At 34.0% G+C, this 15038-nt stretch overlaps 1 protein-coding gene across 5 annotated transcripts in view; it reads right to left on the minus strand.

Moving 5' to 3' along the window:
• Nucleotides 1-15038, minus strand: part of LOC150095888 (protein pangolin, isoforms A/H/I/S-like) — a 441413-nt gene that overhangs the window by 135138 nt on the left and 291237 nt on the right. For all 5 annotated transcript variants that reach the window (XR_016549928.1, XM_090409125.1, XM_090409123.1 and 2 more), the window contains one exon: nt 12497-12584. Coding sequence is in view for 4 of the 5 variants with exons in the window: in XM_090409125.1 (XP_090265251.1) it covers nt 12497-12584 (88 nt within the window). In the remaining variant the exon portion in view is untranslated. The remainder of the gene's footprint in view (nt 1-12496; nt 12585-15038) is intronic.

The following is a 15038-nucleotide window of genomic DNA, read 5'->3' on the forward strand; positions in this document are numbered from 1 at the left end:
TATGGGAACCAATCCTGACAATCATCTCACACAATACAGAGAGTCTCTCCTCTGTAAAAGATGATCTTATTGCAAAAAATGTGTAAAGAACAAAAATGTGATATTTTATGTCTACATTTTCTAAAGCTTTATAGTACTACTTGCATCTTCTTTATCAAAGACACAATGACTGAAACTTAATGGTCCTTATGGAAACCAATCCTGACAATCATCTAACACACAAAAATATGATATTTTATGTCTACAGGAGAGACACAAAGAACCTCAACAAGCCAGACCTAAAATTGCTGGAATGAAGCTCATAAAAGAAATACTACATGAAAGTATGGAAATGCTATTTTCACTCAGCAGGAGTTCCAGGATGCCTAACCACAAACCAAAATAACATAGAAATCTTTGGAATAGATCTGGATAACAACAGTGTGTTCTCAGTATATAAACCACCTAGTTATACTAGGTGATTTTGAGATGTCCCAGTATTTGACATAAAGAAAATCTGCTATTATTATAGGTGACTTTAACAGTTATAGCACACAGTGGGGTTATAGTGAAACAAATCAAGATGGAGAGTTAGTTGAAAACAATGGGCCGAAAGTAATCAAATGAGTCTTATACACAATCCAAACAGCCATCATCATTTAACAGTGGAAGATGGAAAAGAGGTTATAATACCTTGGATTTGTTAGTAATAGAATAGCTAATCTGTGCACTAAACAGGTACTTGCACCAATTTAAAGTTCACAACATAGACCAATAATGTTGTAAGTTTTTCCACTAGTCCAATTTAAAGAGATCCCACTTAAAGGATGCTTTAATTTTAAAAAAGCTAACCAGGAACAGTTCTCAAGTGAATTAGACATAAACTTGTCCAACATTTCTATCAGACCAGAAAATTATGGAAAGTTCATCAAAGCTATCAGACGGTCTGCTACCAAGCACATCTCAAGAGGTTGTAGAACATATTATATTCCAGGTATCTACAAATAGGTATCTACCAGGCTTTACAAAACAGAAAGTGGAAATATATGAAAGTCTATGGAAACCAATCTATGGAAAATTTAACATTGTAACCTATATGATAAAGATCCATTTTCATCAGAAACAATTGACACAGGAGAGGAACTTATAATAGCACTGTCTGAAAAAAGAAGTCGACAATGGACATAGAAAATTAAAAGCTTAGACATGAAACATAGTAGCAGGAAAGCCTGGCTTTTACTCAAAAAATTACCTGGTTACCCCTGAACAGCAGCAATCAAAGTTAATATAAATGCAAACCAAATTGCAACTCAGCTATCTCTGAATGGTAAACCAAGTACTGAAGGAAAAATACCTTAAGATTATATTAAAAAAGTTAGAGATTCAAAAAATAATCTCTTCAAAGCACCATTTACTAAAGAGGACTTAGAAAATGCCCTAAAAACCTTAAAACCACGGTGTAGATATCAGAAACGAGACACTAAGGAATCTGGAAGAAAAGGCAACAGAGTGATTGTTAGAATATTTCAACTTTTGTTAGAAATTTGCTAAAATACCCAGCACATAGAATATAAAAGAATAAGAGCCATAGCTAAAAGAGAAGGCGAAAAAAGACAGAGAATCTTGGAACAAATTTGTTTCTAATTTAGAACATGATTTATATAAAATAAGACCCAATGTATACAAAATTTTGAAACACTTAAATGCAGATACCAAAGAAAACATAAAATTAAACGCTAAATTGAAATTAGAAGAATTTCTAAATTACTACACAGAATTGTCGACAGACAAATATTTAAAAAAAAACAATTGGCAAACAATTAACGAAAATGAAAAGGAAATAACTAAAGAAGAATTAGAAATCAGCCTGAAAGAAACAAGAAACGGAAAATCACCTGGAGAAGATAAACTAGGTTCAGAACTATATAAATATGCAGGAACTAGATTCAAAGAAAGACTCTTATTATTTTTAAATAAAATTCATTCAACTGGTATCTCCCCAGTAGAATGGAAAAAAGCAATTGTGATTCCTATCTTTAAAAAAGGTAATAGAAATGACCCTAAAAACTATAGAGGTATCAGTATACTAAATTCCTGTTACAAAATATATAGCAGAATCTTAAATAGCAAACTAATCAAATATTCCGAAAACTTTATTTTAGAAGTACAGAATGGATTTAGAAAAGGACGATCATGTACAGACCCGGCCTTTTGCCTAAAATTAATAATAGAGAAAAGATATCAATTTAGAAACACATATTGCATTTATTGACTTTGAAAAAGCATTTGACAAAGTTAAAAGAAACATTATTTAACATATTAAAAGAAAGACAAATGCCAAATAATATCCTAAAAGCTATCACAAGTATATATGAAAATAATCAAATACAAATAAGATTAAATCACGAGCTATCATATACAAGAGATATAAACAAAGGGGCCCGACAGGGATGTCCCCCTCTCAGCAACTCTTTTTAATATCTACTTAAACGAAATAATAATAAAATGGAATAAAAATTTACATCAAGGAATTAAACTTTCTTCTACAGTAAACTTAAACACTCTCCTCTCTGCTGACGACCAAATAATAATTTCAAATTTTGAAGATAAACTACAGAAAGCTATTTTAGATCTAAATAAGATATCCAAAGATTATGGTATGATAATATCAACAGAAAAATCAAAAACTATGGCCTTTAAAGGACAAGATCCAGCAAGAACAAAAATAGTAATAGATAACAAGATCTTAGAACAGGTGAATTCATTTAATTACCTAGGATGTATGATCACATATGAAAATGAAAAAGATATAAACATAAAAACTGCAAAATATTTAAAAATAACAGTTGTAATTAACTCTATATTTAAACCAAACCTAGTTCAAAAACAAACCAGACTAAAAGTATACAATACATTAGTCCTACCAGTCTTAATGTATGGAAGCAAAATCTGGACAATAAAACAAAAAGGCAAACAAAGATTAACAACAGCAGAAATGAAGTTTATGAGAAAAACTGCAAAGTATACCCTATTTGATCACAAAGGAAACGAAGAAATTATGAAATAATTAAACCAAGAACCAGTAATAGAAAAAATTAAAAAATATAAACATAAATGGATGGAACACGTTCAAAGAATGAAAACAGAAAGATTACCAAAACAAGCCTTAAAGTACAAGCCATTAGGAAAAGGAAAACCAGGATGTCCTCTTAAACGATTCAACGATGACTTCTAAGGCCGGAACAGGCCATGCTAGGCCTAAATCCTTGATATGCATGATGATGACCCAGCACATAGAGGCAAACAAAAATAATACCTATCCTGAAACTGGGTAAGCCTACTGAGGATGGCTCTCCTATGTACAACACTGAAGCTGTATGAGAGGTTAATCTCGAACAGACTAAGTCCAGAAATAGAGAAAGTGCTGATAAAAGAACAAGCAGGATTTAGAACAGGAAAATCATGCACTGGAAAAGTATTAAACTTAACACAGTTTATTGAGGATGGCTTTGAAAGGGGAGTTAGCAACAGGAGCAGTATTTATAGATTTAACAGTAGCATATGACACACTAAATCTTAGAAAGTTTATAGTCAAAATTTACAGCATGACAAACAGCTATCGGTTAGTGGAGATATTTAGGTCGCTGCTGTTCAGAGGAGATTCATTGTTGATCTTCAAGGAAAAAAGAGCAGATGGCGTATCCAGAAAAATGGTCTACCTCAGGGAAGTGTGCTATCTCCCCTCCTCTTCAATATATATATATATATATATATATATATATATATATAGATAGATATAGATACTAATGACAAACCTATAAACCCACGGTCAAGAACCTTCTTATATGCAGATGACCAGGCAATAGTTTATCAAGCAAAATCCTTTCATGAGAAACAGCTCACACAAGAGCTAGAAACCTTTACAGTTTACTATAAGGAAAGCCAACTGAAACCAAATCCCAGTAAAACCCAAATGTGTCTTTTCCATCTCAATAATAGGGAGGTGAGGAGAAAGTTGAATATAGAATGGAATGGTGTGAAATTGGCCAATTATCTAAATCCAACTTACCTAGGTGTTACACTAGATAGGACCTCAAATTATAAGCGACACATGGAGAAGACAGCAGCTAAAACTCAAACACGTAATATTCTGCGCCAATTAACATAATCTTGGTGGGGTGCAAATCCACAAGTACTGCGCACCTCTGCACTGGCATTCTGCTTTTCGACAGCCGAATATGCTAGCCCTGTTTGGGAAAGATCATCATATGTGAAAATTATATTGCACCACCTCACATCAGAAGGACTACAAAGAGTATATATGAGTTGCTGTGGAAACTAAATGATATACATCATTTAGTTTCCACAGCAACTAAATGATGGATGGCATCCTTTGTATGGGCATGTTCCAGTACATAAGAGGCTAAGATCAAGGAAAAGTTTTATTCACTTTTATTCAGTGGAACCATTGGTTGATTCCATAAAAACTACAAGGTCAACAATGTGGCAAGCACAATCTCCACAGGCTCTGAACTTAAACGAATCTCTTCCTTCCAGCTTACATCTAGACTAGCAAAGATGCAAGACACTAAATAGACTTTGTTCCAGAATGAGCAGATCAAAGCAGAATATTGCTAGATAGGGCTACACAGACAATGATAGCTGCTCATGTGGTGAAACACAAACCATGGATCATCTTCTGCAATGCTGCTTAACAGACATTAATAATATATGTACACGAGAAGATTTAATGTAGTGTAATGAAACAGCTTTAAAGTATATTAGTCACTGGATGAGTGAAATTTGACATTTTATGTTTTTACTTAATATTTTATGCAAGTGGCATTTTTGACTTTTAATGCTTGCTTTTAATCTCTATTCTTTTAATCATTTATATGTATGCTCTTACATTTTCTGTAGTTCGCACATGAAATAAATAAATAGTGTATCCATTCCCTTTATCCAACTCAGCTGTAACATTGTTATAAAATACTAGCATACTGCTAAAACATGACCTTCCTTTAGTAAACCCATGCTGCTCCTTGCAGAGTACAGTTTGTTTGTCTACCCATTTCTGTATGTGAGTTCTTACCAACTTCACTAAAAATTTTCGCTACCACACCAGATATACTGATGGGTCAGTTAGACACATTCGTTTTTGCAACCCTTGTACAATGGAACTATCATACATTCCTGCTTTGAGACTAAGTTATACAAACATTCCTTTAAAAAACAGGCTGTTATTCTATCTGTCCCTATAGACAAATTCTTATCCAGGTTATACAACAGCTATTCAACCTCATTTTCATGAACTTCTAACTCTTCATCCACTGTAGCAGTAGCACTGTGCACCATATTACATACACCTGGTTGATATATCTTAGCAAAGAGCACTCATTAACAGAACAATTTCATTAGTTTCTGACACTCAAGTACTACCTGCATTCAATAAAGTTATTATTTCGCATTCATTCTTCTTTTGCTTGTGGCATAACAATAAATTTTGAATTGCTTTTAAGCTTGCATGGCCAATTTCTTTTCCTATTTAGCTATCTGCACAATACTCATTACTTTTCTGGCCTGAATATTTCATAACTCCTCTCACTGTTATTCTTACCACATCATCTTCTTGTGAATCTCTTGTTTAATAAGGTAGCACATCCCTTTCATTCCCAACCTATTTATTTTACAAACACTAGGGATACATTCAGACACCGCCTCATTTAAGCACTTTTTCTAAGATTCCCATGCATTGTTGACATTTTTCCGGTTCAGTAACTGATACTATGGGACCAAAGATAGTATTCTCCTAAGTTGATCATAATTTCCAGCTTTGTAGTTCAGCATGTAACCTGTTTTAATCAGGACATCAATACAATTAGATACTTCCCAAGAAAGCATAGCATGATCACTGTCACCAATTGGTGGTAAAATAGCCATATTCTTAACAGAGACCCTTTCTGACACTATGAGGAAATCAAACACTTTTTGACCTCAAGTTGCTTCTTTCATATGCTACTGGAGAAAGCTGTCTCATAACAATTCAATAAATTCCTCTTCTTTCTTATCATGAGATTTCTCTCCTATCCAATCAATGTTTGGAAAATTAAAGTCACCAATAATGATCATTCGTTTGATACCCATAAGGCTAAATTGGCAATGGATTTCTTCGTCCTCTGGAACTGAGCTGCCAGGCCTATAGCAACAGAGCATCATATATTTCATTCTGTTAACCTCTACTTCACACCAGATAGACTCAAACTCACCGCTACACAGAACGTTGTTACCATCACTGTTTTCTTGTGTTTTTACCCTAACTGGACTTATGTCATCTGATATCATTAGTAGTATTCCTCTTCCTCTCCTATCTCTTCTGTCATTCCTAAAAATAGTATACCCATTACAATCGATCCCACTTACATGGATGTGGTAAAGAGAGCACTGCAGTGGTCCTCAACAAAAAACCTCAGGAAACTTGCCATGCAATCATTAATGTCATACAGCAGTTTCAGAAGGCTGCAAAATCATTACACCTTCATCCATATCGTATACACTTAGTCCATAAACTGAAGGATCCAGATAAGGCAAATGAATAATCCTCTGCAGATGGTTACGGTCATTCATTGAAGAATGTGGTATAGAGATGCTTGATAGTTTTCTTCAGTGATGAGGCCTGCTTTCACCTCAGTGGTATGTGAATAGTCAAAACAATAGGATTTGGTCATGTAAAAATTCACATGCTTTTCATGAAAAAGTTTTGCATTCTCAAAAAAATAGCGTTTGGTGTGAAATATCATGGTGTCATATAGTGGGACCCATTATCTTTGAAATGATGACAGTTCCATCTACCAAGACATCATCACACAGTTCATGGCATTCCTGGATGTCAGCAAAAGGCATTGTTGGTTCCAGCAAAACAGTGCCACATGCCATACGTCGAATAGTACCATACATTTCTTGGAAGAAATTTTCAGTGAACCAACTCATCTTGAAATAATTGGCCTCCAAGATGACCAGATTTTTTTCCTTTGGGAGTATCTCAAAGGTGTTGTTTATCAGGATAATCTTCACTGGAGATTATCTTGATTTAGTTCATCCAATCCAGTGTTTTAGTTCACACTGGATGAACTAAAAATGAACATTTCAACAGAGATTGAAAACATCAGTGTGCAGGTGCTTCAAAAGGTGGCATCAAACCTGTTAAAAAAAAAGTGCAAGTTTGCATTTACGAAGTAGGTGGCCACTTGTGTGATATATGTGATAATGAGGTTCCTATTCTTCTTTTGTTATAAAGGTCCGATTATAACTCGTATTTGTGGCTGTTTCATTTTTCATATACTTGTAATTAACCTCAAAATAGGTGCGTATTATTTCTGGGTTGTGCAACTTTACGATCGCGCACGTGTGTGTGTGTGACTGAGTGAGTGAAATGAACTATCCTATATATCAGGGGTGGCCAGAGTTTTGGCAGCAAGAGCCATGGTTACCTACCAGAAATTATTAAGAGCCACAAATTTACTTTTTGTTAATTGTTAAGAGCCACAAGTCACTCCGTCCTCAAGAACGAAACGAATAAAAATTGCTAATTGTGGTTGGTCTGTAATGTCAGTTGAATCTTTTAATGTATCTTTTTAAATTTTCTGACAAGGTAATATAAATATAACTACATTGCTGAACATCAATGTAGTTAATTGAAAAATTAAATTAAAAACAACAGAAAATTAAGAAAAATTATAAATATTTTTTATTTGTTAGCTGAGCCGCAATAAAACTTAAGAAGATCCACATGCGGCTCGCGAGCCGCAGTTTGGCCACTGTGGCTATATACTATACTATCTTTAGATGCGCTCAGTATCCCTAAAGGCAAACTATTCCATTCACTTAGTGCTCTGTGAGAGAAAAACCTCTTTTTTCTCACAGAAAGCTGTTACTCTTTCTTGACTGTGAACAAAAAGTTAACTTCTTTGGGTGAACCCATGTTCTCTTCCCACCTTTCATATAATGAAAAATTTCATCACACGATATCCTTTAACATCCATTCAAAAGTTTATAGATCTCTATCATATCACCCCTCTTTCTCCTATTAATCAGTATGTAATCCACATATTTGCAACCTTTCCTCATAATCTGAATTCCATAATACTAACAGCTTCACTGACATACTTGAACGTTGCACCCAAGAAATGTATTTTTTGTAGCATTCTCATCAAGCACACCTCTTATTACAGAATCACAATACAATACTCTCTCCTTATTCATAGGTTCACCCTCTTTCATACACTTCTCATTCACTTTTTTTTTTCGTTCTTCTCCCTGATGTGCCACACATGAACTGTTTCTCAAGTTACTTGAGGCCACATATTGTGAAAGATTCTGCATAAGCATGCTATTTCTCTTCTCACTGCCACTTGTCATTCACATTAACTTTGCCCACTTCTTTCATACTCTCATTCATACTTTGTCCACTACTGCTCACTCTTTCAACTACTACATTCTCTACAATACTCACTATTATTCATCACATCGTTCTTCTGCTTATGTCATCTCACATTTCTTGCACTCATAAAACATTTCCAACCTATCTCTCTCTCTATTCTTGCTTTTATACCTGAAGCCATTCACCATCAGCAATGAGTACATTAATCATACAGCACACCACACAAAATCCCTCATACTAAACTCTTTAAACAAGGCTACCTTGGCTGCCACTATTCTTGTTAACATGAATAAGAATATGAACAAATAGTGCATGGTAAAACACTTTTTAAACAATATAGAATAACTAAACTTGCAGAACAAACACACTCAGTCATACAGGTTTAAAATGAGCAAAACACTACCAATAATGCAAAATAATGAACAAGTGATATTGAAAATATTCTCCTACAATAAAATTCCTTTATCTGCATGAAGTACTCCCTAATTTAATTTTTTTTCTGCTCCACTAGCAGAGCAGAATTTATTTCTTTCATTCATGATGTTTTCTTGGAGAGGAACAATCCCCATTTAACCCACAGATTTAGTATCGGAAAGTGTGAAGTAAAATAACAGTGGTCCATTCATTTTAAAAATTTTATGGAATTTACAACTGTGTTAAAAAAACTTTTTTTATTATCTCAATGTTTCGATCTTCACATCAAGATCATCATCTGGAGCGTACATAAATATGCAGGACAAGCTGAGTTACATCATTAACTGTAAGCTAGAGAAACAATGATTTGATCACGTGTTATTCTACCGGCATGACCTCTGGTGAAAAAAAAATAAAATAAAAAAATAATAAAAATAAATAAAATAAATAAAATAAAAAATAAATTTTTACATCAAGCAAAATTCTATTTTTACAATGACAGGAATAAACATTCTTTTAGATGGTTTTCTTTCAGAAACAACTGGTGTCCTATTTTTAGTATTACAATTCTTATTTTTGATTTACAATACTGGATTTTCTACAGTCCTGTTTATAGTTGTTCTTGGTGAGGAAGGTCGAATATATGCTTGAGATTTTTAAACCATCATTGTTGTTCAGATTGGGGTGGTTGCTGATAATCTCACAGGCTTCCTTGAATTTCCGTTCATACCATGTTCTAGTGTGATGTAGAGAGCTGGTGGTTTTCCGTCAATTCTGTGTAAGGTATTCAGGACATGATCAGAAAGGCCAGCTTCACCGTAATTATTATATTTAATGTGTCGTTTATGTTCTTTTTGTCTAATAGGAATAGTGCGTCCTGTTTCTCCTATATATGATATGTTGCAAGTACAATAAATCCAGTATACTCCACGGTGAGCAAGTGGAGGGAGTGGGTCTTTGGATGAGTTGAGTAAGCTTTTTAATTTTGCAGGAGGTTTAAAGGTGGCTTTGAGGTTGTACTTTTGCAGTACTCTGTTTATTTTGTCTGATATTCCTTTAATGTAGGGAATGGTTATAGTTTTACTGTAGTCTGGTTTGTCTTTGTTTTTTATTGTGGTTTTGTAGAGAATTTTGTTTATAGTGTTTTGGCTATATCTGTTTTTTTGTAAGTTATTACTGATAATTTTAAATTCATCTTCCAGTGCCTGTTCACTGGAACAAATCGTCTGAGCTCTGTTTTTTAGCATGTTGATGACACCTAGTTTTTGTGTTGGGTAGGAGTTTATGTGTATATATTGCTCCGTATGTGACGGTTTTCGGTAAACAGTGAAGGAAAGATTACCCGAGGGAAGACGTGTGACAAGTGTATCTAGAAATGGAAGTGTGTTGTGTTTTTCAATTTCAATGGTAAGTGATGTGTTTGGCAGCCATGGGACCAGATCGCAAAAAAACATCGTCAATGTATCTAAGCCAGACTTTGGGTTTTAGAGGGGAGGAATCTAGGGCAAGTTGCTCAGAATGTTCCATGTAAAAGTTAGCAATGGGGGGGGGGGATAATGGCAAGCCCATGGCTGTACCTTCTTTTTGTAAGTAGAAGGCATTTTGCCATACAAAATAACCCGACCGTAACACATGCACAAAAAGCGCCGTGATATCTGGAGGGAATTTGTTCTGTAGGAGAAGGATTGTGTCATTGATTGGGACATTCGTAAAGAGGGCAGAGACGTCAAAACTGACTAATAAATCATCTTTTTCTAATGTAATGTCTTTGATGATATTTATGAAGTGTTGTGTGTTTTTGATATAGGAAGAGGAATGACCTACCAACTCCTTGAGTGTTGCCGCTAATTTTTTAGCTAAGTGATACGTCGGGCTATCAATTCCTTCAACGATAAGTCTTAGCGGGGTGTTTTCTTTGTGAATTTTTAGTAGCCTGTAAATTCTAGGGGAGCGTGCGTAATGAGGGAACAGTTTTTTGACTGTATCTTCGGGCCATGTGGCCCAAAGATACAGTCAAAAAGTCTAAAAACAGTCTAAAAGAAAGGAAAATAACAGTGGTGTTTATAGGACTATTAATTAACTCATCTTTGTATAATTATAGTACTACACTGCTCAACTAGAAAGACTGCTCCCCATCAAGAATAACCTCTGCAAAAATTTTATGTATGCTCAACAACAATTTCAAGTAAGAAATTTTATAGCAAAATTATAAATCATACCAAACCCCTGGAAGGGAGGGGAGGGAAGAGAGAGAAATGGGTGACAACAAATGGTTTTTGAAAAAAATTTGTTTGTATTAACATTAGAACTACATGCCATTTTAATTTTTTGCAGAATAATGTTTTTTGCTGTTGATCATTCTTGCTGGGAGGATTTGTAAGAATTTAAAAAAAAAAAAAAAAAAAATTTAATTGCATACTATTTGTGTAAGTTTATAAAAGCATGACATAAATAATGTCAAAATTAGTATCAAGGTATAATAGCTGGGCCAATGCCTACACATCAGCTTCTCTTCCCCACCCCCAATTGGAAGATAATTACTCAATGGAAGCTAAGCTAAGCCAAGCCACTTTTTCACAAGCCATGGCAAAACAGATGAGGACGCAGTGAATAAGCATCATATTTGTTATTTAGCCATGCTGGCAATTCAGTAATTTGAAGTATGCAAGACAGTGAAGTATGGTGCAGATACAGATGAAATGATGATGGTAGTTATTATTATTCAGGAACTCCACAGACTTATGAGACTCATCACAGGTAGCCTTCTTAGACAAAACACCTATCCACACCATATGCTAAATAAATTCAATGTGTGTACTCTCACCACTCTCTCAGCTAATGCATTTTATTAGAATGAGATAATAAGACATGTACCCATATTAAAGGTGTTTAATTAAAAGAACAAATTGGATACAAATATGAAAATAAGTGATGTTATAAATCCATCCAATATTTTATAGCCAAATATAGAAATACACTTAAAAAAAGTTTAAAAATTTACCAAAGATGAACCTTTGGCACTAGAGTTACCTTTGCATACCAGGGCAACTACTATGCTGAAGGTTGCATTCTCATAATCTTTGCACTACTTAAAAGACACGAGCTTTGCCCAAGAGCCCATATGTTTGCCTTTTATTAATATTTAAATTAAGTTTCACTGGTCTGATGGCTCTTTTGAACTGTCTGCAGGAAGTACTGCCAGAAAGAATGACTGCAGAAACAATGAATTAGGAACAGAATTACATGTTAAAATGTGGTAAATATAGATTATAACACATTATAAGAATTTCCAATGATGATGTGAAAGCAACCGCAAGGAGGTTAGTAATCTGTTCATGTTATGCCAAAGCAAATAGAGCTATGAAAAGAGTGTTATCTGACTGCTTTGCATGTTATGCAGGATGTGAAACAAGAGAAAAATCCTGCCACCTCTATATGAATCTAGTTAACTCACCTTTAGTTCAAAAGTCTTTTATAAATGTAATTCTCATACTACAAGGAGGATCAAATCGAGATATTTCTAGATAGATATTTCAAACCAAAAGTATTGCTGTTACTTAATGCATCACAGATTTGCTTGGCTCCAGAAGCCAGATGATGACAGTAATAAAACTAATATTGCAACAAAAAAATGGTTTTAAATATATTATCTTAATATTATCTTACCACTGCAACTGTGTAAAATCAGGAGAAAATACAGAATGAGGATACTGTCCTGGTGCTGTTAGAGGATACACTGGAGGACGGGGCATTCCTATAAAGAAGAGAATTGCATACTGATATCAAGTATTCGCTCTTTCTATATCCATGCATAAAGTGAATTTAAACTCTTTCTTGCTCACTCTCTTTCAAGTATTTATATCACAGTGTTCTTCAAATTCAATTCCATTAACCTATATGGCAATTGCAGCATTTTATTCTGATTACTGTATCAAATATATTGCTTCTACAAATTAGTTTTTGTAATGTCTGGCAGAGTGAGATGGTGTGGACATGTGGAAAAACAATGACTAAACAGATATTTAAGGTGAGCCATGATGGTAAGTGATGTGGAGGATAACATCCATAAAGATTTAGGTGAGATGAGAATTGTAGACTGCACTGGAGAAGAAGAATGGTCTCTGTGTGTTCTACACCATAAGCTAGAAGAAGAATGGTCTCTGTGTGTTCTAATATAAAACAGTATATTTATATTTTTATTCTGAATATAAGAAATCACATTGTTACATCTCACAAGACAGCAATGACTAAATTCTCATATCCAGCAATGTTTACTGAAAAGTGTGCAAGTCAGTGTACCTTCACCTATGTTTAGTGCTCTTGCTCTATACAGGTCAACTAACAGAGGAGGACCAAGAAAACAGTTTTGGCAGTATATACACAAATGCCTTTTTGAAGATGAGATCTATGAACCATCTAACATTTACCATTTGAAAAAAAAACTGAGCAACTTGGCTCACTTTTGTTTAATAGACTTTATATCCATGAGTTTGACATATGAATATATTTCTGTATATATATTTCCCTATTCAAACATGAGTAAAGTATGGTGTGTGTGTGTGTGTGTACAATTTCTAGTCTCATCTTTCAATGTTTGATATATTTCTACTTTCAAAATGCAACAGCTTTTGAAACATCTACACTTACTCCAGCTTTATATCCAATACATTTTCTCATTTAGTGTTTCGAAACCATTCCCAAATACTGTATAATGTAACTTCTTGATAAACTTCTGGAACACCTTTTCTTTCTGTTTCAACTGTTTTCCTGTTTACTTCACAAAAATTCTTGCTGAAGATACTATTAGGCTTCAGGAATCAGTCATGAAAGATGCAACATCACAAAACGAAAGGCACTTCAAACTTAAGGAAATATAAATCAATTAACAATTGACTTATATTTCATCATTAGCTCACAGATATCTAATCATTAAATTAATACACTTTAAAACAGTTATAATATCTATTAAGCATTCACCATTTCTTTAGAATTTATACAATCTTTTCAAGAGCACAAGTAAACTAATAACAGTAATAACATAATGATCAGTGCTTAAAGATGAACAGGCTGTTGAGCTGCAATTTGCATCCTTAAAAAGGTGTATTTGAATGATGATCCAGAGCTCTGAATCTTTCTGCATGCAGTAAGATTACACATTTTATATCACAATCTCATTCATCAGTTTTGTTACCTGGATGTTTGAGAAGCTTCACAAATAGCATTTCACATCAAAAGGTTGGCCTACATAGCAGTTTAGAGATATGCCAGTTCATAATGTAACCCTCTAGTACTGCATATGTGAGAGAGAGATCCTTGAAGGATGAAGTCCTTGTGTTCTTCTGAACATGTGTACTGATCTAGTATCATAAAAATGTACAGATACCACATCTGCTCATGATGGGAACCCAGTTGTATCAATTATCATATATTCGAACATATAATAAAAGCAGACAAAATTAAAGAAAACTTTCAGTAATGTTAATATTCTTCTAGTTTAACACTAGTATATTTGGAGAAAGTCACTATCAAAAATATTAAAGAACAAATGTATATAAGAAAGAAATTATCCAAAAAATGAAACTAGCATTGCACAAGATGTGTTCAAACCAGTTTTAATTTAGTGATCTGAAAGACATATTAGAAATTTCTAATCCAACTCTCATATCCATTAGACTAAACCCCACAGATATGACCTTATCAAGAAAAATTAGCAGACTGAGCAGATTAAGGGTAATGACAGAAGAAAGCTGAAATACTTTGGACACATTACAAGAATGTGTCCAAAAAATTAACTTTTATAGCTTCAACTGGTAATTAATTTACGGAATTAACAACGCATATAAAGTAAATTAATTAAAGATAACTTTAATGTATCACTTCTATATTTCGACAATGTCACATTGTCATCTTCAGGAACATAAAGATATGGTATGTGCACTACAGGAACTAACAAAGCAAATGAGGCAGAAATTAAGACACTAATTTTGTTCCTAAAGTCCTAATGGTGCCCTCTTGCGGGCTAATTTGGTAGTCTTGGCCGTTGGGCTGAAGTTCTCATAATGAAAGTCTCCCAAATTTGGGGCAGTTTCATGCACCCAAATTTGTTGAGGTTAGGAACGTTTTTTAGAGCTGCTGAAGATTCTTTGAATAATCTTTCGTATTTAAACTTGCTGCGATGGATTATTTTTGTCTTCTTCCAACGAATTTT

This window comes from Typopeltis vanoorti, chromosome 19 (assembly GCF_054136105.1).
Source record: "Typopeltis vanoorti isolate ZY-2024b chromosome 19, IOZ_Tvanoo_1.0, whole genome shotgun sequence".
NCBI classification, from domain to species: Eukaryota; Metazoa; Arthropoda; class Arachnida; order Uropygi; family Thelyphonidae; genus Typopeltis; species Typopeltis vanoorti.